Source organism: Talpa europaea, assembly GCF_964194135.1.
Source record: "Talpa europaea genome assembly, chromosome: 11".
Taxonomy (NCBI): Eukaryota; Metazoa; Chordata; class Mammalia; order Eulipotyphla; family Talpidae; genus Talpa; species Talpa europaea.
Window position 1 is genome coordinate 8,020,009 of NC_140078.1, and position 26,064 is coordinate 8,046,072.

General features: G+C 52.0%; 1 protein-coding gene across 1 annotated transcript in view; it reads left to right on the plus strand.

Moving 5' to 3' along the window:
- Positions 1–26,064, plus strand: part of PREX1 (phosphatidylinositol-3,4,5-trisphosphate dependent Rac exchange factor 1) — a gene marked incomplete at both ends in the record, with an annotated part of 163,646 nt that overhangs the window by 91,687 nt on the left and 45,895 nt on the right. The window contains 5 exons of the mRNA XM_084247009.1: positions 3,445–3,606; positions 10,328–10,461; positions 17,169–17,287; positions 18,738–18,887; positions 20,823–20,970. Coding sequence (XP_084103135.1) covers positions 3,445–3,606; positions 10,328–10,461; positions 17,169–17,287; positions 18,738–18,887; positions 20,823–20,970 — 713 coding nt within the window. The remainder of the gene's footprint in view (positions 1–3,444; positions 3,607–10,327; positions 10,462–17,168; positions 17,288–18,737; positions 18,888–20,822; positions 20,971–26,064) is intronic.

Here is a 26,064-nt window from a genome sequence, read left to right on the forward strand (position 1 = left end):
CTGTCTTCTAACAGAAGAATTAACTCACTTGCAGTTATTGTGTTTATTGTTAATTTGAACTGATTTCTACCATCTTTTAAATTTTTTTTGGTGTTCCTTTTTATCCTTTTCCTTTATTTTGGATAATTTTAAATTTTTATTAATTTTTTGCCTTTTTTTCCCCCACTCCTTTCTTTTGCTTCCACTGCCACCACCACCAGTGTCATCATCTCTCATAATTTTACCCTCTTCTGTGAAGAAATGTCCCTGTAGAGCCTGGAATTGGGAGTGCTTTTAGTATGAGGTGTCATGCTAGGGCCTCCATTGGAAGTGAAGCCATTGAAAGTTGGAGCCCCCTCATGGGAGTAGACACCCACCAATCCAAGGTCTCAAACATGGGTGCCTGAAGGGCAGGTGCAAGAAGTAAGTGCACTGGCTATAACTCACTGGGGTGGGGTGGGGTTCTGGCACACTGTGCAGCTCGTAACCCATCTCTGGAATGGCCACACTCAGTCAGGTGGACCTGCAGGCTCAGGGTGGCCAGTGCTTCTGCTTTGATGAGAGGCTGGCAATCGCACTTGATCTGTGGGTCCAGCATGTGTCCTGGACATTGGTCTAGTCCCTGCTCCACAGAGCTAGAACAGCTAGGCTCAGAGAGTGGAGGCGGCTTGCTTAAGCTCAAATAGTTTGACCTAATCTAGGTCAAATGTGAGCTCTCTCACCACATTTGTCTTCTTACCTCTCAGAGTGGCAGGAAGGCATTTTTAAGACCTGTGAGTATTATTTCTTTTCTACCATTAATCCCTAATCTGTGGGATACATTTTTCCCAGACCTGCAGCAGGGGTGGAAATTGTTAAAAACTGAAAATAGATTTGCATGAAATGTGCATGTAGTTTGCATGCCTGAAGGTTTTCTTGCCATGCTGACCAGCTTTTCAGTTCTGGGTTTTCTTGGACTACCAGATGTTTCTTGCTTCTTGTTTTCTTCTTCCTTAACTGACCCTGAGGCTTGTCAGTACCTCTTCATTTGCATCCTGCTGTCACCCTAGATGTGTCACTGAGGGACCCCAGCACTACAAGTCCAGGAAAGCGCTTGCCAGAGAGACCACAGCTGGGCCTCTGGAGCTTAGATGTGGTGCCCTGGGCAGAGGTCTGTGGGCAGAACCAACAGCTGGGTGCAGGATCAGCCCCTTCCGGAGCTGGCTGAAGTGGCCTCAGAGAGTGGGTGTGTGCCATCTGATCCAACCACCATTGCTGACACCCTGCCTCTGTCGGGGGCGACCTTTGTTCCTTGTGGAGAGCACAGTGTGGCTTTCCACCTCTCCGTCCCCACCAGCCTCAAGTCACAGTGGGTTGCTGCTTTTGCCATTTCTTCCAGTGACAAAGCCAGCTTGGTTTTACACTCTGGCTTTATGGGTCCGTCTTCAGGCGGCATCCAGAAGCTCAAATGATGCCGTTGGACTCGGACACTTCCTGCCTCCTGGCCTGCTTGTCTCTCTGGCTTTATTCTCAGGAGCCTCCCTTCTCAGGGGGCTTTGTAGGGTGTTCAGGCCTGTGTCTGACTAGTGGTCCAGGGACGAGAGACCGTGTCTTTCCCAGTGACCATCTCACTGACAGTCTCCGGCCCAAGCTCGTGGGGCAGCTCGGGGCACGTACGCTCCTTGAGCCGGTGGCTGTGGGGGGAGCCGGGCAGGAAGGTGCAGGCTTCGTGCTGACATGGCACCGGGAGCTGGGTGGGAGCCGGCCCCTCTAGCACTTGGACCCTAGGAAGGGCAGTGAGGATGGCAGGTGTCTGCCGTGCCACCTTCCTCACACCCCTCATTGCTCCTTCCCCTCTTCCTCCAAGGATGAGCAGAGAAGCAGCGCTTGGCTTCAGCCATATTACTTTGTTGCCTGGTTTGGCCTGGAGTTTGGGGCCCACGTCCCAGACTGCCCCCTCATCATCTCTCTGTGGGCAGGGACCACACCCTGGGGGCTGCTGGCTGCCGGGAGTGGGGCTATAACGTGATTGGAGCCGGAAAGGAGGTGAGGCGTCTCGGAAACACCGGGGACCCCAGCACTGCTCTTGGCATCCTCTCTTCTAGGAAGTTCTCACCACAGGCCCACCTGCCAAGCCACACGGGGCCCAGACTCGTGGGGCGGGACGTTGGGGAAAGGTCACCCAGCCTGGTTCTGGAGGGGCTTCTGCTGTCCATGTGGAGGGGGCTCTGGACAAACCCTCCCTTTGTTGCTTCTGGTTGTCTAAGGACGCGATCCCCAGGACTGGCCACTGCTCAGGCACTCTTCCCACAACCTACTTTCGGGGCGTGTATGTGTGTATTCACCTCTGCTGTTTCTGCAGGAGCCTGTAGCTGTGGGTGAGCATCCACCAAGCCCCGAGTTCTAGCTCCGTGATCTTGGACACAGGCTTCACCTCCCTGAGCCTTAGTTTCCTCATGTATAGTGTGAAGGTCATTGTACCTCCCTCACTGGGGGGAATTTGTGGATTAAATGACTCAGTGTATATAAGTTGAGGGCAGGGCGGGGCATGGAGTTGGTTCTCAAATGCAGCTACTATGACTTCTACTTTTGTGATGACTGTTACTACATAGAAATAATAATAAAAATGAGATGTTGTTATTATTATGGAACTACTGATGGTCTGAACATTGTACCCTCACTGTGCACCAAGAAGCTCACATCCATCATTCCCTTTGGTCCTCCAAACAATGTTAAGCGGTGACTGTGAGTCCCATCTCATAGATGGGCACACTTGACCTCAGAGAGGTGAGGCCGCCTGCGCAAGGTCACACAGTTGGGAAGTGGTGAGGATGGGGCTCCAACCATGCCTTTCTCTTTGTGTGGCTGCTTTTGACCACAACGCCTTCACACGCTGATACACTATTCAAGTTAGGATAAAGCATGAGTAGTCCTGAATCTAGTGATGGAGAACTCACCACCTTAATAAGGCAGCCCCATGGACGTTCATACAGCAGTCCCTTTACGGATGTGGGGGTTTTCTGCACCGTAGTCTACCACTTGTGAATATGACTCTGTTCTCATTTGAGCCAGTATGTTCAGGGTTGCATTGGGCAGGAGCTTCCTCACCTTCCTCTTGTTGCATGTGAGACCTCTGTTAATATGGCTCAAACTCCCATTAACTCTGAAGATACCCACATTTTTATGCTCATTTTGGACTGATGAGGACATTTTCGGGATTCCAAGCCCTTGTAGTCTCTGGGACTGTGAAGTAGAAATATAAGGGATGGAAAAACCAGTTCAAACAGGCTTATTAAAAAAAGGTACATGTTTATGGGTGCACACAATTGAAAAGTACATGGATAAGTTTCAGGTTTGTCTAGATCCAGGTGTCACCAAGGAATTGTGTGCAGCGGAGCTGGGATTTGGCTCTCCATGGTGACCTACATGCCATGTTCGTCCCTGCTGAGTGGATGGCTCTCATTCCTGTCCCCACTTCTCCCCTAGGAGCTGGCCAAGAGGACCCCCGGCAAGCACCCAGACCACCCTGCGATCCAGAGCGCGCTGCAGGCCATGAAGACCGTGTGCTCCAACATCAATGAGACCAAGAGGCAGATGGAGAAGCTGGAGGCGCTGGAGCAGCTGCAGTCGCATATTGAAGGCTGGGAGGTGTGTCTGCGGCCCGAGGGCCTTCTGGGTTGGAGGCAGGCCCAGGAGGGGCACAACAGCAGACACGGACTGTGGCCTGGGCGCCAGATTTGGCCTGCAGCATATTCTGTTTGCCTGTGTGGTGTTTTGGTTTTGAAGAAATTGTTTAATTATTTTCCAATTAAGTCCATACAAAAATCTAGTTTTTGAGTTTCTCATGAAAAATCAGTAACACCATACTCCCATATTCCAGGGCAACAACCTCTGAAGCCTCTAGTTTTCCTCAGTCCCTACCATTCCCCATTGCTCCCCAATTATTCTCCCTCACCTGTTGCCTTATCTACCTGGTATCCCTTGGTCTTTGAACTTTCGATATCAAGGGCAGGGCAGAATTCTGGCTTTCGCACTCCCTTGCTTGGTGACTTTAGGCAAATGTCTTAACTTCTCTGAACTTCAGTTTCCTCATCTATACTTGGCATGTTGTAGATACTCAATAAATGGGAGGTATTGGTGTTACTTACCATCACCGTGATTACTAGGGGATGGAATTCATAAGGTCTTCTGGGTGTGTAATTTATTTGTTCACATCCCCACATCTTCCTTAGATTATTAGAGATTTCCTACAAAGCTGTAGAAAGAGATGGGAAATTCTGAATAAATTAAAAAAAATCCATATTAGAGTCAATACAGCTGGAAAAGAGGTTGAGATCAAAGATGAAAGACTCATGGACACAGATTGTTCTCTGAATCATCTGCCTTTGACCCTTTGGATTTTCTGGCACTTGCTTTGTTTGGGATTTTTTACTTCTTTCCCTATCTTGGGGAATCCTAAATGTGCCTGGATTGCTATGAGGTTGAGGATTTGGCACAGAGAGGAGAGGGTCTTTTTGGGGGAGGTGGGGGTTGTGGATTAGTGTTTGCCACTCTTTTGATGGCCCTTCCTGGCCAAGGCTGGAGAACAAAGAGCTGCATTTCTTAGACCCTTTTGTAGCTCAGATTTGTGATATGATTGGCCAAGATCAGATCCAGCTGCTGGAAATTTAGAAGGCTGGGATGACATGGAGCCACCCTTTGTGCTGTTTTTTTGTTTTTTTTGTTTTTTTTAAAGTGCTCATGATTTTTTTTTTTCTTCTTCTTCTTCTTTTTTTTTGAGATTTATTTATTTATGCATACAAGAACTTCGGTCCAGGCCAGAGGTATGGGGGGGGGGTGTGAAAGGATTCACCAGAGACAGAGTGGGGAACAGAACAGGCGGATCGACAGAAATACACTGCTGAGGGGAGTAGGGGGCAAGCCAGGAGAGATCTGCTGCACCATGTGGGTCAGCTCCCTGGCTGAGGATCGAACTAGCGCTACAGTGGCTGCAGATAGCTTCATAGTACTGCACTTAACCCCTTGTGCCACCAGGAAGGCCAACTTTTGTGTTTTTTTGCAGCAAAGCACAAAAACAGCTTTCGGTGGCAGCATGAGCAGAGCACTCAGGTGCTAGCTTCTTGGGTGTCAAGAGGCAGGGCATGGGCTGTCCATCTTGGTGGTGGTGGTATATATCTTGCAGGCACAGGATGGCTTTGTAGCTGACAGTTGAGGCAGCAGCTCCTGAGAGCCAGCATGCAGCCTGGATAGTGTTTTCCTGCAGTGCCAGCATGAATGGCTGCTGTTCTGAATCTCCCAGCTGTGACAGAGGCAGTGATTCCCCCGGAGGGCCAGTTCTGAGGTGTTCCTGATTTGTCGGGAGCCCTGGCCTGGTTTCCTGGGAACCCTGTCCTGGACTCCTGGCTTTTCTGGCCCTTCTAAGGGTTGAGTAAACCCCTCATTTGCTTTTGTTTAAAATGCATGGTTTTGTTTCTGTTTCCTCCAGCTAAGCAGTGCCTGACTCTCAGGTGTGTCTGTTGGGACGCATTCTCTGAGGGCTTTTTTTTCAGCCCCATGATGCCAGAGCTCCAATTTGCTCTTGGCCTTACCCTCAGGGTTCCATGATGGCAACTCATGTCCTACAAAGCAGGGGGAAATAGGCGCATGGCTGGGGTAATGAGTGGGACCTTCCCCCCAGTGTAGGGAAACTTTTCCTGGAAGCCCCAGAGAGACACCCTTTCATCTTATTGGCCAGAGGTGGGGCATATGGCCATGTTCAACAAATGTATGAACCTAAAGAACAAGTAGTGTTGATGCATTTAAGCATCTTTTTGGACTTTGAGCTTCCTGGTAGCCAAAGTGAAAAAGGCATAGGTTACTTAACATTCCATGTCAAAAAAGGGAAGAAATGAAGCAGTTCTTATAAGGGATGGAGAGTTTCCTGGCAACCAGCTGGAGAAGAATTTTTTCACATGGGCCTCTGTGGAGAGGGTATTGAGCAAACAATTTGGCAGCTAGAGTAGAAGTGATTTCCAGATGTTTTCTTCTGATAAGGGCCTAGGGAAGTAGGGTCTTTAGATAATGTTTTGATCCTGAAAAATATACTGTTTGAGAATTGCCCTAATTTTGGTAACTGTCTAGGTGCAGCAGGAAAAAAAGTGACTCAGAATAAGAATTGCTGGCAGTAAGTGAGTACCTCTCATGTGCTTCCCTCACTAGAGGGGAGGTAATTTTGTTAGCCCTACTTTACAGGTGGGGAAACTGAGGCACAAAGCCTTGGTTTTGAGACCCAGCCCTATAATTTGCAGCCTGCCCCACCAAAGGCAAGTCTGTCCTGCTTTCTTGGCCTCATTTCCCCCTAGTTGTCTAATTTTACCAAGACTAGCTCTAGTATCTCCTAGTGCCATTTTGAGGCTATGAACATTCTTTGGAAAATATGAAATGGTTTTCCATGCAGACGTTTAATCTTCAAGGCGATGTGGAAAGTCACATGTTCTAACTAGAAGAGATAATTTTAACAGCAGAGAGACTTGCAACGGCCTCATGTATCAGTAGTCACGACCTCAGGGATGGGGTGACTTAGGGTGTCACTGTAGCCCATGGTGCACGATGTGGTTGCAAATCCTCATTTCCGATACACTCTTCTGATCATTTCTGATCTTCTGTGTGACCTCTTGCTGGGCTGATTAGAGGATTGTCAGCTCCCTCTTGGAATTCTACAGGCTTGGGACTTGTGTTTGGTAGAGAGTCTTGGCCGCTTTCTTGCTGTGTGCTTGGGTTTGCATCATTTCATTGACCTCCAGTCTGATCCATGTTTTTTTGGGGCCTGATCCTTTGTAAGCCACTTGCCCTGTACAGTGGAGAAACTGGTTTGGTTAAAGCCAGATAAGTTAATACATAAATCCAGTTTACGGAGCACAAGGAAACAGCAGTGTGTGGCAACGCTGCTGGAGGGGTGAAGAAGTGAGCCTATGTGAAGGGGTCCGGAGCCTCAGTTTCCTTACCTGACGGTAGTCCTCTCCTCGTGAGTCACATAGGATTTGGGATGCAGAGGCAGACGGGCACCCAGATCATTCTTCAGGGGCTCAGAACGCGCTGAAACGTCAGGAGGGGCTGGGCAGCCTAGCCGAATTGCTCCCTTGCATTTTTTAGATCAAACGCAGCTTTGGCTAGGGCGCACCCCAGGGACACTGCAGGGGACACTTCAACTTCTGCAGGGGACACTTCAACTTCTGCAGGGGACACTTCAACTGCGAGCCCCACAGCCTTTGACGTGAAGCTCAGCATCATAAAAGGAAATGTGTACTTCTCCTGAGCGAGGACCAGGGTGCCCTCCTGCTGCAGCCTCTGGAGGCTGTGGCTTAAGACACCGTCAGCTGGATCCTCACACCCCCACATCCTCGCATCTCTGCCTGCACCCCAGCTCTTGTATGCATAAATAAATCTTAAAAAAAAAAAAAAAGACACTGCTCACTCACCCTCAAGGGGTCAGAAGGAGATAGGAGCGAGGGAGCAAAATTGCTGTTAAAAAAGACCATAACTGAAAGTTCTCATATGCAATTCCCACCCCCCTGGGATGTCTTGTGCTCCCTGGGGTTGTGGTCTCTCCCCTTAGCAGACCCCTGCTCTAGCCCAACAACTGCATAAAACCTTTTGGCTATTTTAAGAGGCTGCCCTGGGCTAGTAGAGGTCAGCGGGGAGGAGATGGGGCCTGCCTGTCTGGGTTCAAATCCCATACTTGCTGCCTCGTGGGGACACTCACTTACTAACCATGTGACTTTGAACAAGTCCCTTTACTGCTCTGTGCCTCAGTTTGCTCATCTGTAAGATGAGTTCCTCCTACGAGGAACTGATTTTTACAATTGGCGTGTGCAGAGGTAAGCCCTGTGCACATGTTAGCTTTTCTCATCTTCTCTTGATGTTGCCTATTTGCTTTGATGCCATGTGTGCTGTCTGCAGGGGGACTCCAGCCCAGGCTGGTGGATACCTTGGTGCTTAGCTCTTCCCGGGGAATCTGATCCTCAGCACTGCGTCTGACCTTGGTTTCAAGGACTCCTGGGGGACTGTGGCCTGCTGGGCTTCTCAGTAAGGCTGGGCAGGAAAGGCATTGTCTACAGCATCCTTGGCCTCTCACATGTAGTCTGCTGGGGTGGGGAACGAAGACCCTGAGGCGGCCTTCCAGGCTGGGTACCCTTCTCCTCCGAGGTCCCCTGACCATGCCTGAGGGGCCAGGTGACCCCATGACCTAGGCCTGCATGACCTCAGGACTCCAGACCCTGCAGCCTGGCCTGGTGCCAGATTCCTATAGCTGCAGCTAAAATCCCCCTTTGGAGGCTGGAAGGGCTGGTGGGTGGGCGAGAGTCGGTGAGGGGAGGAGAGGGGGGTGTTGTGCTTTGGAGGAACTGCTATCTCACTGAGCTGGTGCCTCTTCGCCTGGGGAGTCACACTTGTCCTATGTGTGCTGGCACTGGGGCCCGATGGGTTCTTGGTCATGGAAGCCTGGTCTAGTGCAGCAGACTCACTGCCTCGTGGGGTCACTCTGCCGTGGGAACTGGGTATCCGCGAGTCTGCTGTGGTTTCTGTTAATGGGCGCACCCTCCTAGCCTCACTGCAAGCTCCTGACCACCATGAAGAAGCAGGTAGCCTGGGACCCCTGGCAGGCCCCCAGAGGACCCTGGCACTGGTGGGTGGATGGGCTTGCCACACCCTGGGGGCGGAGGGGTGGTGCGCCTGGAGTCAGCCAGCTCTCCCAGCAGCTCCGGGGCTGCTGTGGGCAGTTAGCACAGCCTGACTTCTGAGTTGCAAAACCAGTTTCCCATATTGCATTTTTTTTTGGGGGGGGGGGGGAATAGCTGAATCAGCAAATCTCACTGGGAAGGGAATTCTGTGAACAGTTCTCCCTCTCGCCTCCCAAGTTCATTTTCAGGCGGAAATAGCATCGGGTCTGTGTTTCCCCCTTCACTGAAATTTGCAGGTCTGTCAAATGAATTTCCCCTAAAATACTACTTTTGTATGATACTCTCAGGCTCAAATGACAGAGCCCCACCCCACCTACTGATGGAGCCTGTCTCTTCATCCTGATGTGTTTGAGTACATGGTAGGCTGCTGGAAGGAGAGACGGGCTTGCATGAGGTGAAAGCATATTTCCCAGCAGCGGGGCAGGCTGGGCTGGGCGGCTCTGCTCCATTCAGACCTAGGTCCTGCCCACCTCCTCGCTCCACTGTCTGCTAGTGTGTCCCAGCCTTCCAGATGTGGTGGGAGGGACGGGAGCCACGGAAATGATGTGGAAGTGGGTGCACCGGCCATAATTTAGTCACATGACAGTACCTGTACTTAAACCAATCCATGCGTTTAAGGGATGTGCAAGGGATACTGAGAAATGGAGTCTGGTTGGGCAGCCATGCACCCCCTGACATTCCTTGAGACAGAAGAGGAGCATGGATTCAGGGCATGGCCTGGGGCTGCCTTAGCTAACATTCCATGTCCCCCAACATCTCTTTCTAGCTTCTCTCTTAGCACATTAGGATGTCTCTGCCCTGGCCTTGGTCCTGAGCCCTCATCTCCCCAGCCCCCTCCCCTGCCCCAGAATTCCAGACCGTTCCATGTTGTTCCTGGCTCTGAGGACTCCTCCCAGCAGGGGCCTTCACTCACCCCCACCCTCAGCCTCTTTATCTTCACCGTCCTCCTGATACCCTTCCTGGCCACACGGCTCTGACCCTCATGGAGCCGCAGCGAGCTCCAGGCACACAGCTTTTTCGGCACTCCCTGTCCCTTAGCTACCCCGCGCCTTGACCAAGTAGAATGCTCTCAAAATCCCGCCCTTGGCAATGTTCACATTGTGTTCCTCACCTGTTCTATAAGTGTTTATTGAGCACCTACTATGTGCCAGAGTGTGGTGGGTGTGGAATACAGTGGCAGATTTTGACAGATGCTTGACAGTGACATTCTTGGTGGGGGGTGGGCTGGACAGAATAACAAATCAAGACAGAAATAAATAAGGGAGAAACATTAGGCAAGAACAAAACCCAACCCCCAAAACCAAAACCCCCCACCAAACCCAAAACAAGAACCAAATCAAACCAAACCAGATACTGATCAGGCTGGGGGAGCTGGGGAAGTCCTCTCACCAAACTGAGCCCCAGTCCCAAGCTTGCGAAGTTGTCATCCTTTATGGTCTTCCCAGCTTTGCCCTGACCCGCTCAGCAGAGAGGTGCTGATGACCAGACTGTATTGATTTCCTGTCTGCTGACAGATTTGCGTCCAGCTGTGCATTTAGATGTGGAGTTGTGAGGGAGGCAGGGGTAGGTTCTGCTTCTGGGAAGGGAGGTGGTACCTCCAGAACTCGCCTGGATTGGCCAGCACATTCACTGTCCCTGCTCTGTCCTCCCAGGGCTCCAACCTCACAGACATCTGCACCCAGCTCCTCCTGCAAGGAACTCTGTTGAAAATCTCTGCAGGCAACATCCAGGAGAGGGCCTTCTTCCTCTTCGACAACCTCCTTGTCTACTGCAAGCGGAAATCCAGGTGAGTGGCTGGGTGTGGGAGGGGGCTGGAGTGGGGAGGCTGGGATGGGGCTGCCCAGCTGGACCAGGGGGTGCAACCCTGACAGTTCCTTGAAGTGACACGTTGGTCTTATCACTGCCCTCTCTGGGCCTCCTTTTCTCTTCTGAGTTGAGGGGTTTTTCTCGATTGGCGCTGTGCAATGGAAATACAATGCAAGCCACACATGATATTTAAAATTTTTGTGGCTACTTTGAAATAAGCAAAAAGAAACCTGACAGATGCATTCAAATAGTATATTATCTTGTCCCAGTATAGCCCTTGAAGATTGTCGTTTCAACTGAGGTGAAATAAAAATGTATTGAAGAGATATTTTGCCCTCTTTTTTTTACACCAACTCTTTGAGGTTTGCTGTGTATCTTACACTTCTAGCACATGTCAGTTGGTCTCAACATGTTGTAAGCCTCAGTAGCCACCTGTGGCTTGTGGCTGCCTTATTAGACAGAGCAGGGTAGATGGCCTTTGAGGACACCTGGGTTTTGGTGAGGCTAGCATCCTGTCTGTCTAAGGTCCAAAGGTAGAGGGTTTGAGGAATGGAGGCTTGTCTATTGTTAAGCTTTTGGAGAGAGCGGTAATATCTCCATCATCTTTGTGTCTTTTTCTGGAGCTTCTTGCACTCTGTGGTCTGGATTGAATGGTTGGGTGAGTGAGGGGTCGAGGATGCAGGTGTCTGCATGGCTGGGAGTGTGCGTGATGGGGTGTGTGGATAAATGGGGAGAGGCTGGAAGGATCGTGGAGGTTTAGGATCCTGAATGGAAGGCGGGAGCATGGGGGGAGCAGTTGTGGATGGGAGTGTGGATTTGTGGGTGGAGGAATGAGTGGCCGAAGGGCTGGAGGTTTCGGAGATGGCTAGGCAGAGAGTTGGGGGAAGGTGTGGATGTTTGGATAGTTGGAGAAATGGATGTGCAGCTACAGTGAACTGGCCGAGATTTGTTTAGGTAAATGATGAGTTGGGGCCTGACCGTAAGGTTTGTTGAGTGAAGGGCACATGGAAGGTTGCTTGGATGGTCAGGTAATTGGAAGGCTGGAAGTTTGGTGATAAATGGAGCAGTGGATAGATATTAATTGGATAGGTGTATTGATACTGAGTGGATGCTTGGTTGATACTTGCTGGTTGGACTCTGGCATGGAAGGTTGATAATGAGATGATTGCATGGCTAGGTGGGTGGCTGGTGGCTGGGTGCTTAGAGGAGGGAAAGTTAGGAGCGTGGGGGCAGGTGGTGGGAGGAGTGGGGGCACAGTGGACCCCCATTGGATGGGTGGGCAGGTGGGTACTGGTGCACTGGGAAATGCCTGTTTTTTGGTTTTCTTGCTCTGAAAGTAGAGGATGTCTCAACTTACCAACACGACCCATTTTGAATTCTCCTTCCTGTTACTTTGTCTTAGGAATGAAATAGTGACTTTCCAAAGACTTCTTTACTCCTTTGTCTAGCAAAACCTAGGGCCGAAGTGGGGCCCAGACCCTGGGCCCTGCTGTCATCATTATCTCCACTTTGCTGTGCTCTGGGCAGGCCGCATGTCCCTAAGCCCATTCCCCATGTCTGTTTCGGCTGATCTTTTAAGACTGTGGTGAGGAGCCTGGCCACGGGTGAAGGATGGGGTGTCGGGTGTGAGTATGGGCTTCTCACTTCCTCCTCTAGCAGGCCTCTTCTGTGAAGTAGGGACGTTCACTGTTCCTGTGGTCGTGCTCGGTTCAGAGCCAAGCCCTTCCAGTCGAGTCCCGGGCAGCCTCTCCTCCCGCTCTCGTGATTTACTTGCCTCCTCTGCGTCGGTTTCCTCACCTGCAGACTAGGGTGAATCACCAGAAGGTGCCTCACAGAGCCATTGTGAAGACCGAGTGTGAGCAGTGTGCCTGTCACAGAGTCACTGCACAGGTTAAGGGTCCCTGCTATTGTGAACTAACCTCCACGTGTGCTGGGTTCCGCTTCATTGCTACCGTGTGGGTGCAGCCAGCACATAGTAGGTGCTTCAACCATAGCCCTCTCCTCCCTGCCTTTTCCCTCCTGTTCTGGGGCTTGATCCTTCTGAAAGGCTTCGGTCTCCCTCCTTAACCATCTACTGTGTTCGGCGTGTCACTTTCTTATTTGATATTTTATACCTGCCCACTCCATTAGGTTTGTCTTGTGTCCTCCTGTCCCCCCACTGCTGACCCCTTTTCCATCCCCCTTGCTTCCTGAGAGTCCACCCTTTGGCGGTGCCCAACCCACTGCCAACATCCACCTCAGCCCTTCCCGCCTCCTGCCCCAGGCTGTCTGAAGCAGGCACTTTTCCCAGAACACTGGGGCTTAGAAAACAGAATGTCCCTTCAGGCTTCTGTGACCTGCTCCCATCTCTGGGCAAAGTTGCTCAATCTTTGGCTACCCAGGCATGGCTCTTCCTTCTGGGGCATGGGCGCACCTGTTGGAGCCATAACAGTGGACTCTGACCACCCAGGATCCAAGTGGGCTTAGCAGGGCCTGCCTGGGGCCGCCACAGCTCCTTTCAGACCATCCCCTGACTTGGTTCTGCATGTGAGCCTGGCTGGCTGGAGGAAGAGGACACATCTGTCTCCTGAGTGAACCGAGTGGGAGGCTGGCATTCCTGTCCTTGCCTTGGGAGCCAGAGGGATTGGGCAGTGGTGGATTGGTCCCCTGTAGGAAATGCCTGACGCAGCAGGACGTGGGGCAGGGGAGGTTCTTGGAGTGCTGCTGGTCTCATCCCCAAGTCGAGGCTCCATGGAGTCAGAAGTGGAGGGCAGAGTTTAAACAACTCACCTCCCTTTCCTTAGAAGGGGAAACTGAGAGCTAAGACTCCTCTATCTCAACCGCTCACTCAGCATCTTAGAGGCGCACAGCTTGGTCAGTTAAGGACACAAGGCTGTGTCCTTTACCTGCCGTGTGACCTTGGGCAGGGTCCTTGGGCAAGTATTACAGCTTCTTGTACCCCTATTTCCCGTCTGTTAAACAGGGTAGATGTCATGGGGTCGTTTTTCTAGATTAAGATAGGACGTGTAGAGTGGGTAGAATAATGTCCGGCCCATAATACATAAAGTAGAAGAAATGATTCTGAATCTCTGCTGGGGTGTTTTAGATCTTAATCAGGTCTGAAACAAGACTCCCCTTTCATCCCAGCTCCCTCTGCAAGCCTTTTCCTCCTCCTGCCTTCCTCATTCCCAACCAGTGGCACCACCATCGAATCCACCCAGGCCAGATCTGAGTTGTCTTTGGTCTGATCTCCCTCGTCCTACACCCCTTCAGCAGCAGGTTCTTTTGTCATCAGACTTAGGCCAGAAGCACAAAGCAATTCCAAAGCAAATTCCAGGAGGGAGGTTGTATGTGCGTGTATGTAAATGATTGTAAGATTTACATGCAAACACAAAGAGACAAAAATAACCAAGACAATTTTGATGAAGGACAAAGCCAAAGGACTCCTACAACTGATACCAAGGCTTATTATAAAGCTTACGTGGGATCAGGGTGAAAGCAGACAAGTAGATGATCAGAATAGAACAGGCAGTCCAGAAGTAGACCCACATGTAAGCCGGTTGTTGGTCATTTGATTTTCAGCCAGTGCGCTTCAGTCAGTGGCACTGGGTCAGTCTGAAAGGCAGTGGGGAAAAAGTTGAGTCTTGACCCTTAGCTCACACGGTACACAAAAGTCAACTTCAGATAAATTGTGGACAGAAATGTACATGGTGAAACAATAAAGCTTCTAAGACATAAAGATAGGAAAGGAGATTGTATGAGCTGGGGGATAAGCCAAAATTTCTTAGTAGGCAAAAAGTAAAATAATGAAGGAGGAGGAGATATACCAGACTACATTAAGAGCTGTTCATCAGGGCCTCCCCGGCGGCACAGGCGGTTGAGTGCAGTGATGTGAAGCTGTCCGCAGGCTCTGCAGCATGGGTTCAATCCCTGCTAGCCGTCAAAAATCCCACATGGTGCGGCAGACCTTTCCTTTCTCGCCCGCTGCTCTGCTCAGCAGTGTGTTTCAGTCGGTCTGCCTGTTCTGTTCCCCACTCTGTCTCTGGTGACTCCTCTCATCCTACCGTGCATCTGGCCTGTACCCTGGTTCTTGTATGCATGGATAAATAAATCTTAAAAAAAAAAAAAAGAGCTGTTCATCAAAAGACACCATGAGTAGAGTGAAAAGACAAGCCACCAACTAGGAGATTTTTGAGATAATTGGGAAGGGTGTCACATCCAGAGTATATAAAAAAGTCCTCTAAGCTACGTTGGGCCCTCTGCCTATTTTTATAAATAAAGTTTTATCAGCACACAGATGTGCTCATTCATCTATATTGTCTGTGGCTGCTTTCCTGCCACCAGGACAGAGTTGAGTAATTGGAACTGAGACCATATGGCCCTCAAAACCAAAAATATTTACTATTTGTCCCTTTCCAGAAAAAGTTTGCCAACTCCTACTATAAGTCATTAAGAAAAAGACAGACAACCCAGTAGAAATGTGGTCAAAGGAAGGTCATTTCACAAAAGAAGACCCCAGATGGCCAATAAACATGAAATGAAATGTTTAATGAGTCACCACCATTTGCCCACCAGAATGGCCCAAATGGAAATTAAATGCCAGTGGCAGAGGATGTGGAGCGAATGGAATGTGCCGACACTGCTGGGGAAGTTGGTACAAGTGTTTTGGAAAACTGCTCGGCAGTCTCCAGGAAAGCCGACCGCCTGTTTCCCTTATGACTCAGCAGTTCTTCTCCCAGGTAGATAACCCAAGGACAGGTGCACACATTCTAAATAAGGCACAGTCCCAGCGGCACCAAGCTGGAAGCAGCCCAAATGCCCAGCAGCCTCAGTCTAGTGATTCCATTTATGTGACGTTCAGTAACAGGCAAAGCAAATCCACAGGCTTAGACTTCAAGGTGGGGGCTGGTGACCAGAAGGGAGTGTGCTGGGGGGCTCTGGAGTGCTAAAATGTTTATACAGGTGTTCACTTTGTCAAAGCGAATCGAGCTGTGTACTTCATTGGGCATGTTGTTTGATACAGATTTTATTTTTTTATTTTTTATTTTTAAAGATTTATTTATTTTATTTATACAAGCACTGGGTAGTCAGAAGCGCGGGAGGGTGAGAGAATTCACCAGAGCCAGGGTGGGGAGCAGAACAGGCAGAAGGACCGAAGTACACTGCTGAGGGGAGCAGCGGGCGGCAGGAGAGGTCTGCGCGCCATATGGGACCTTCCTCCGGTGGCCGGAGATTGAACTGGCGCTGCAGAGGCTGCGGGCAGCTTTGCAACCCAGCGTTCAACTGCTGCGCCACCAGGGGAGGCCCGATACAGATTTTATACTTGAACACAAAGTTTATGACAGTGCGTGTATACAGGTGTGTAAGATACATGCACACAAACCATTGCCCCCTCCTGAGCCTCCTTGGCTCTCCCTGCTGTCCACTGTCCCCACCTATAGGCTGTTCTCCACAGGCAGCCAGTGGTAGTTTTTAAAACACATCCAGGCCTCCCTGGCTCTCATCACACACACTAGAAACCTGTCTCCTCTGTGGTCCCCAGAACCCCGCAGGACCCTGTGGCCATGCTGGCCCCTCCTGCCACATCCTCCCTAGTGTTGGTCCAGCCGCACGGTGTCGGGACAGCCAGGGCGCCCTCCTGCCCTTGCAGTGGGTGTCCCCAGTAACCCCCTAGTTTCCTCCCTCACCTTGCATAGTCTTTGCCCGTTCTCCTCAGTAAGGTCTTCTGTGATCCCTCCCCCCTTTCCTGCCCCAGTTAAAATCACAAGCCCCCATCCACCTTTCACTTTATTATTCTCTTTTACAAACCTTCCGTGTTTTATGTGCACCAAAAACATGCATGTCGCATTCATTAAACATTCTTTTCACATGGAGCTGAGGCCTCTTCTTCGAGGATGTGTTCACTCAACACAAAAGCAACTCACTTTTATTGTCTTTCCAAAACATTCAACTTGATTTGTGGAGAGACAACTCGAATCCCACACTCATGTCAGTCAGCTTAGATAATATTTAATTACAGTACCAGGTGCACATCAGGCAAGTGGGTCTGGGAACAAACACAGCTGGCTGCTGGGAGCCGCACCCACCTGGAGGAGCAGAGGCCTGCACAGGTCACGAGATGGCCTCTGGGCTCTGAGAATCCTGCCCTCATGCCCTGAACTCCCAGAAGATGTGTTCTCAGTCTCTGTCTTGTTCACTGCAGTAGCTGTAGCACCCAGTGGTGCCTGGCACCAAACAGGTGCCCTCACGGTGCTTGCTGAATGCATGGGGGAGAGACTCCCCTGGGTCCCAAGTAGCCTTTGCGTAGGAAGCTCCACTGAGGTGTTTGTTGAGTGACTGAGTGAATGATAGGATTCTGGGTGAGTGAAGGAGTGACAAGTAGAAGGGGGGCTAGATGGATGGACAGATGGATGTATGGACAGAGGGACAGATGGACTGCCTACTCTAAGCTCAGTTCTTTTTTCAGAAAGTACCTGCTTGTTACACTCTTTGGGTTTCTACCCATTTTCTAAGGAGAATGGGTTTCTTTTGCTTCCTGTTGGGCTCTCACCAACATCTCCTGTTGGCCGACATTATCTCCATTAGGCCAGGAAGGCTCTACCCATTTTCCAGATGAGTGGAGAAGTGACTCCCGCAGGTCACCCAGCCACCAACCTAAAGCCCTTGAAAGCAAGGCATGGGGACCACGGACTTCCCACTGTCTTTCAGAGTCACCGGGGGCAAGAAGTCCAGCAAGAGGACGAAATCCATCAATGGCTCCCTCTACATCTTCAGGGGTCGGATCAACACTGAGGTCATGGAGGTGGAGAATGTGGAAGACGGGACAGGTAAGCCCCCGCCCCAGGCCCTCCCTGAGCCCCCTGCTCCACACACTGTCCCTGTTTTGGTTCATCTCCTTTTACTGTGAAGCATCACCACCTACAGCGAAGGGCCTGAAACATAGAGCATTAGGTGAACAGCTGGGTAGTCATCATTCAAGTAAAACTTTATTTGTCATCAACAAGTAAAACTCTGCCCGCACCCCAGAAGCTCCACGTGCCTCTCCCTGCTCACAGCACCTCCCCCCACCCCCAGATGTAACCATTCTCAGAATTGTCTGATGATCATTTTCTTGCTTTTTAAAAATATATTCCCTCCTAAGTATGTGTCAAACATTTTAATTATAATTTTTCTGCTTTTGAACCTTAAATGGTTATAGGATGTGCTCCATTTAGAGGGTCATATGATATTTTCTTCTGCAGCCCTGCATTGGAGAGATCCATTTTCGCTCATAGCTCTTAGTAGCTCGCTGATTCCAGGGCTGTCTGTATTCCCTTGCATAACAGTTCCCTCTTTCCCTGCCTTTGGTGATGGACCTTTGGGTGGTTTCTCTGCTCCCTAGGAAGCCCAGCGGTGCTATGAGTGTCCCCGGCGTCTGTGCCCTCAGCTTGTTTAGACTAGGGGCTCTTGATTGATTTTGGTCACAGACCCTTTGAAGTCTCATGAAGCCTGTGGGTCAGCCTCAGATTCCGGGTGTGGCTGGTGTCAAATTCCCTGGATAATGCCAGCCAGTTTCAAAGAGGTTTGCCAACCTGAATCGCAGCCAGCAGTGCCCAGGGCTCATGACTTGGCATGGTTGGGATTGTGCTAAGGCTTTTATTTTTATTTTTTTATTTTATACAAGAACTGGTGTACAGGCCAGATGTGTGTGGCAGGGAGGTGGGGGAGGAGACAGAGACAGAGCGGGGAACAAGAACAGGCAGATTGACTGAAACACACTGCTGAGGGGAGCAGCGGGCGAGACAGGAGAGGTCTGCCGCTCCATGTGGGTTGCTCCGCGGCCAGAGGGGATCAAACCAGCACTGCAGAGGCTGCGGACAGCTTCACAGTGCTGCGCTCAACCACCTGTGCTACCAGGGAGGCCCTGTGCTAAGGCTTTAAGTAGCCCAAAAGCCCGGATGAGACAAATGAGGAGGCTGGGAAGCTGGTGTCCCCCTGGAGTCACTCATGCTTTGGTGCCCAGATGGGGATCCTGAAGTCCCCCATGAGGGATTGGTGGGTCTTTCTTGGCCAGACTTCCTTGCACACCAGAAAATGGGCAAGAGAGAGGGAGTGAGCATTTGAAAGCTTGCAGGTTCAACTCTTGCCCCTGGGTCCCATGGGTGCCAAGGGCTTGTCTGTCTTCCTGGAGCAGGAGGGTCTGGTCCTGTGACCTCACCTGCAGGTGTGTATTGGGGAATGTACTGAATGGTGGGGCTGAGTCGGTGTTGACCCACCTTTGCCTCCCTCCCCTGCCAGCGGATTACCACAGCAATGGCTACACGGTCACCAACGGCTGGAAGATCCACAACACGGCCAAGAACAAGTGGTTCGTGTGCATGGCCAAGACGGCGGAGGAGAAGCAGAAGTGGCTGGACGCCATCATCCGCGAGCGGGAGCAGCGCGAGAGTGAGTGCGCCTCCTCTTGCCCGGGAGAGTGGGCTGCGGGCAGCCTCCCCGGCTGGCCACTGCTGCAGAGCGAGAACAGTGGCTTGGGAGGGGACTTTGGGTCCTCCTAGAAAGGCCAGAGCTACAAGAAGCAGGTCTTTGAAGGGGCGGGGAGCTCGGATCTGTGCTATGACCTGGGGATTTCTTGGCTCACCCGAGGTCTTCTGGTTCAGCACACTCGGCAGTTAGTTAACCGAGGCCCAGTGGGAGGGACTCGCCTGAGATTGTGTGATTTTTGGATGTGGATTCTTGGCCCTTCACCCTTGTGGGTTGGTAGCTGGGATGCTCCCTTCATGCCTGTCCCTTTGTGGTTCTGGGGATCTTTCTGTTTGAGATTCTCTGAGTCTGCACTTGGGAGCAGGGTCCTTGGGGGCTCCCGTGAGAGTGGTCATGACTCTGGCTTCGCCCAAGCTCCTTGGCAGCCACTGGCACAACGAAGAGTATATGTGAGAAGTGGGGTGCGGTTGGGGGCGGGTAATGACCTTGTGCAAACCACCAGGTTGGGGAGAGGGATCTTGGGGGCAACTAATATCAGCTTCCCTGACCTCAGTTGTGTTGTCTAATAAGTGGGGCTAAAGGCCCCTGCTGCAGAGGCGGCCATGCTGTGGGCTGAGGCCGGTATCCAGCCACGCGGGAAAATTGGATTCATCCTCCCACTTCCTGACCCCCAGGTTATAGGGACCCCCCAACCTGTGTCCTAGCCACTGGGAGTCCCCATGTGGGTGTCATGCCATCACCCACTTGCCGTGTGTCATTAGCACTCTGAGTTTCTGCCCCAAACCTGTTCCTTCCCTCTCCTAATTTCAGTAAATGCTTCCTCCTTCTCCTGGGAGCTGAGTCCAAATGTTGGGGTCACTGCTAATTTTCTCCCTCTCCCCAAACTCACCTGCCACATTGATGACCCACCCATCAATGTCTCTTCTCTCCTGGCTCCCACCAGGGAACGAGCTGTCAGCTCTCAGGAAATACAGGCCCAGAAGAGTGAGATCAAGTGATTAAGTCCCTTTATTTTTTTAAAGTGCACATCTGGATTTTAAAAGGATGCCTCAAAATGCTTTAAAATTCTACTAGGCCAAATAAATACCTGCATCTGCCCCAACTTGGGAAGTGTGTAATTTCTCAAACTGATTAGGGTGGGGGTGGGGTTCAGGGAGTGGTCTGGCCTGGGTTTGGTGACAAGTATCTCTGTGGTCAAAAGCTATGGTGGTGCTGGACAGTGGGGTGCGGCTCAACGGCCCGCGTCCTTAGAATCAGGGTATTGTCCAAACCCTGACCCCTGGAAGGGTGTAAGGATGCCTGCTGTGGTCAGAGTCAGGTCCTGGACCAGACCTCCTGGGTCCAAATCCTGCCTCCAGTGCTTCTAGCACTTACCTTCTCTGACCTGTTTCTTCATCTGTCAAATGGGATAACGATTCTTGCCTTGAGCATTAAGTGGCAGGTGGGAGGTGCTGTAGGAGCATTTGCTGTTATTATTTGTCTTCCTAGTGTTTTCATAATTGCCCAGGGTCCAAGCTGGGGCCGGGATCTGCGTGCAGTGCTAGAGAAGGGGGCGAATCCACCTCGGCTGCACAGCACAGCTCAGCAGGCTTTCTGATAGCCTCTGGGTTTGGAGACCTTCCTCAGGGTGAAGGCTCCACTGCCTTTTACTCTGGTCTTCACTTTTCTGGGTGCCCCCAGTTTGCCATCTGTACACTGGGGAAGACATGCCACTCTTCCCTACAAGGTTCTGTAAGGAGTTGCTGGCAGTACCTACAGCTTTAAGTGTTGTGCCCTGTAGATAGATGCCCGCCTGTGGAGGGCAGCTGGGGGCAGGCTTTCAGGCTGTAGGCCTGTCCCTGCTGCCCCCCACCCCAGGGTGCTGCTGCCCTTCCCAGTGCTAACTGTGCCCCTCTGTAGGCCTGAAGCTGGGCATGGAGAGGGACGCCTACGTCATGATTTCGGAGAAGGGGGAGAAGCTTTACCACATGATGATGAACAAGAAGGTGAACCTGATCAAGGACCGCCGGAGGAAGCTGAGCACCGTCCCCAAGTGCTTCTTTGGCAAGTGAGTGGCCCCACCTTGGCCTCCCCTGGGCCCCTGAGTCTCTGCTGGAGGCCGAGGAGGAGGAGGCACCCCTGCCCAGACCTCCCTGTGCCCTAGGAGCCCCCTGGGCAGAGTTGCTGAGGCACCCTGAATCCTGTGGACTGGTCCTCAGAGGTCAAGGATGGTGGGGTTCCCGTTTGAGGTCCTTCAAATGGTTTTGACCACACCTCACTAAACAGAGGCTTTCCGCTGTGACCTGGCTCATACATCACATCATCGAGACCTGAAGCCAGAGGCTCAGGAGGCTTCCTGGCTCGGTGTGCTCAGCAGTGTACCTCTGTGCCTCTGTTCCTGTTTCTGTGCTCACCTGCCCAGCCTCGCCTCGCGTCTTCATTCATTTCAAAAACAGTGCAGTGCGGGCTCCTCTGATTCCACTGACTCCTCCTGGGCTCCCCGACATGGACTGAGAGACACTGCTCTAGCCAACCCTCAAGGGAAGAGCAGCGACTGAGGTATTTCGGGCAGAGACATGTTTCACGCAGGGAGTCAGTGACAAAGGTGTTGAAGGCCCGGAAGCTCCAACGTGGGCCAGCGGTCGTAGAGCAGGTTTGCAAGAAAAGACTCTGCTGCTTGAGCAGAAGTTCCTGTGCCATTTATTGAAAGCAGACAGGCTAGTAAAAGCTGGTCATGTGACAGTGGCATGATGAACAAAGTCCAGAGGGTGGGTTTGGAGTAGGGGACAAAGTTTTACAAGGAACAGAGAAGGGGACATTGTGACCATACATCAAGAGACATTTGTGTCAGCAAAGCATTTGATGTTATCACAGGCAGAGTTATCCCGAGACCACCGTGGAGATAGTCACATAATCAGGTCAACCGCGGCCTAGGCGTCCCCAGACCTGCCTCGTGATAACGGCTACACTCCCAGGTGGTCAAGGAATGCGCTGCTGTGATTTGCAGATAGCAAAGATCACAGTTGCCCATGAGTGGCCAGCTAGTAGCCAGCTCATAGGAACCCACGGGACTCCAGTTCTTCTGTTTGGAAAAGACATTCTTTCTCCTGCTCCCCATTTTTCGACCAAGGAGCAAAGTAGCCAGAGGCTGGGTGCTGCAGTTGCATCTTTGACCCAGATTTAAAGCTCTTTACCTGGGGTCGGGGTTGGAGTGGGCTGGGTGTAGGGGAGGCAGGAGGAACAGTCCTTGTGAAATTGTTAAGCTGCTTCTAGTCCCTGCTGTGTGCAAGACACGGGGGTGGCCTCTCCAGAGAGGGTGGACAAAGGCCAAGGGCTCCTGCCCTCCCCAAACTTGTGGTGCAGCTGGGGAGAGAAGCTGGCCTGTAAGGCCGGGACTTGACTTGGAATTTGCCTTGTACCTTCCTTCCCAAAAGAAGATGCTTCAGTGAAGTCTACTGCGTTCTTCTGTTGCCATAGATCAAGGGAGTGCTGGTGTGGCTTGGGGTGGCCCCACTGGAGATGGGGGAGCACTGCATTCTCATCAGGTGGGAAGTGGCAGCATTTGCCCATGGGGTGAGAAAAAAGGGAGTTAAGGAGTGTGAGCCCTGAAGGCTGGAGTGGTGGCTGGCTTGGAAGGAGAGGGACAGGGGAGGCCTCTGGGGTGGGGTCCAGGGTCTCCATGCGGACAGGTAACATTGAGATGATCAGGCCCTGGAATGGGCATGTGGACTTGTCTGTTGCACATACAGTCTTGACGTGGGGAGCTCAGTGTAGGATGTGGCAGTGTTGATTTGGTCTTGGATGCCACAAGACTGAGTGGAGTCTGCAAGGGGATGTGTGGAGAGACGAGGCTGGGGCTGGGCCCTGAGCCTGCAGCACTTGGAGGAGAAATCATGGTATCTGAGAGCAGCAGGCAGGAAGGTGGGAAGCCCTTGGTCGGTGTGGAAACTAGGTGAAGAAAGACCTGAGACAGCCAGGGAGCAGTTACCTGGGTCTGGATGCTGTAAAGTTGAGATACCAGGTAGACATTTGAGTATTAACACTGGACAGGCTTTGGGGAGCGATGGTAGAGCAGGGGAGAGCTGAGGATTGTGGCCTGAGGTTTGAGGTTGGAGGGGCTGCAGGCAGAACATTTGGGGGTGGCTAGGATGCTTCAGACTTGGGCTCTTAGCCTCGGGGGTCAGCAACCTTAGTTCTAAACTACATGGGAGGGTTTGTGGAGGGGGATGTGTGGACCCCTGACCCCTGGACTTGCAGGCTATGTGGAGGGGCAGCTGGCTGATCTCCCTGAGCTAACCCTTAATCCCTGGGCAGAAAGGAGGTTTTTTCTCTCGGGAGGACCCTGTTTCCGGCCCTGCCCCAGCAACCCCCCCACCCCCACCCCTCAGCCACTGTAGAGAACCTTCTTGTCTCCTGCCAGCCCCCTTGGAGAGCTTAGTCCAGCCGGATGGGATAACCTGTCTGTGATTAGAGTGTCAGCGGAGTTTTCTGTCTCCTCAGGAAGGATTAGGGGAGATTTCTTTTACTGCCCATTGAAACAGGGCCAGAATTGAGGCTTGTTTTGTAATCACAGGGCCTTAAGGAACAGACTTCCTGCTTCTAATAAATAATCTAATAAGTTCTAGTAAAACTCTTCTCCCTGCACGACTTTGCTCTGCGCTCTGCCCAGGGCTCTCGATTCCCCTCTGACCCACCAGGCCCAACTCTGAGCCTTCTCCAGCCACGCCCTGGCCCCTCAGGTGGAAGCATTGGTGGCCACAGAGATACTTACTGGCCTTTCTTTACCCTGGGCACTGGCTGGAGGCCCGCACAACACCGTGAGGTAGACTTGTCTCATTTAAGGGTGAGGGACAAGGCCCTGCTCAAGTTCACACGGCCCCCATGGGGGGCTGGGATGTGAACCCAGGCCTCCCACCACGCTCTGCTGCATTTACCCGTTTTTATCTCTAGTCAGCATATTTCAGTTTTCTTTAGTAGTAACTTTCTTCTTATCTCTACTCCACGGGGAACTCCATGGGTGCAGCAAGTGTCTGATTTATCTTTATAGCCCCAGGGCCTGCGCTTGGAGTCATACATACTTGGACTCCAGTGCTGGCTCCCCCACATTCTCGCTGTGGGACTTTGGGCAAGTTTCTTAACCTCTCTGAGCCTGAGTAAACAGTCCATTAATGTGCTAATAAGATGAGCCTCGTGGGGTTGTCGAAGGACACGGTGAGACTACACTGCACGCGACACAGTAAGAATGCACTGCACGCAACGTGCTCCGCGCGAGCTGCCAAGAGCGGGCTGCTTCTTCCCTGCTTAGAGTCGGGTCTGTCTGGTCACTGAAAGATAAGGACGAATGCCGTTTGTGTAGGATTGGGAAGGCTCTCAGGGGAGCAAGGCGTTTGCCCTCTGGGATCCTCAGGTTAGTTGGGGAGCCGCAGCCTGCTCACCCATCCACTCATGCTCTGTTAACAGAGCCCTTGCTCTTTGCCAGCGTGAATGGGACAGACGGACTCCTGCCCTCACGGGGATTCCCCCAGAGTCAAAGTAGACAAGGAGACAAATAGAAATAAAGAGGGAATTCCAGTGAGTTGGTGACTGCTGTAAGGAAATAAGTAGGTTGGTGGAAGGGAGTGAAGAAGCGAGGTGCTAGTGCCGTCAGGCAGTCAGGAAGGGGCTCTCAAGGAGGCGTCACTTTTTTTTTAAATTTGTTTTCTTACATCGTCGGTCATCTTTGTACAGTTAATGTTCCCCTTTGGTGTGGCCCTCCCACCAATATTCCACCCACGAACCGCCACCCGCCCTCGTGTCTTCTTCCCCCGCTGCGGTCAGTCCACGCCTCCCTCGCTGCACATGCTAGATCGAGGGTCTTGTCCTGTTCCTGGAACCTTGTCCCTTCCTGGGTGAGGACCTGCGCTCTGGACCGCAGCAGGCCGGGCCGTCAGACCCCAGGAGCAGCCGCGAGGCAGGTAGCCAGGCCGAGCCTGGCAGGTGCCTCTTGAGGACAGGCATGGGGAGTATCTCCGGACTCCTTGATTTTGGGACTTCCTGTGGTGTAGGAGACCGTCCTGTTTTCTCCAGTGCGGTCTCTGGGTTCTGTGCCTCCTGATTCACACTGGTTGTCCCATCCATAGGGAGGTGTCATTTAACCGAGACCTGGATGACAAGGCAGCCAGCCACGAGAGGCTCTGGGAAGTGACAGTCCTGGCTGATGCAGGTGCAACAGCCCTGAGCCGAACCAGCCTGAGGAAGTAGTTGAGAACAGTGAGGAGGCCAGTGTGGCTGGTGGGAGGGGTGGGAGTCGAGGCCTCGGGCTTGGCAGGGGTCAGGTCAGGTCCAGGCTCTGATTTCATTCTGGGTGCTGTGGGGAGACCCTGGGAGAGCACAGGCAGGAGAGTGGGATAAAGACGTTCTATTGCACAGGCCTGAAGGGGGCGCTGTCAGGGCTCAGGGGCAAGGTGTGACAGCATCTGGCAGGGGCAGCCAGGGAAGGTTTCCTGGAAGCAGAAGGCCTTTGGTTTCACCGTGGACAGGGCTAGATGTCGTTGGCTGCCTGCGTGTACAGGTGCAGCTGTTAGATGACCAGGAATGACATGTCAGCCACGGCCATGGCCATCGTCAGGAAGCCCCTTCAGCAGTGCCGGTACTGGGAGGAATGTCACACTTCCAAGTCCTGCCCTCATGTAGCTCAAGGCAAGCTCAGGCAGGAGAAGGGGACTGTACTGGGTGGTGGGTAGAAGGATGGGGGCTCTCTAAGGTAGGCTGTGTAGACACGCCCATGTGTCCTGCCGGACCTGGGCTTGACACTGGGAGGCTTGACACTGGGAAGCTAGACACGTGCTTGCTGGGTAAATGATTCTGGGGTGCAGGAAGGAAGGAGGACTGAAAGCTGACATGTGCCGATTCTCAGCCCGGACCCTGAGTCTCAGACTCGCAGCAGAGTGAACTGACACCCCCTCCCCCAACACCCACCCTCCCACCCCACATCCCCCATTCTCCAGCTCAGCCTGCACTGGTCCCTGCATGTCTTTTTGGAGACTGGGCCTTGCTTCCTGCCACGGGCAGGTCACTGGTTTCCTGACCCTGCTTCTCTCCTCGGCCCTTGTATATGCTGAAACCGTGTCGAGAACACCCTTCCCTGTTCCTCGTGGTGGCAGATGACACCCCACTGACCTGG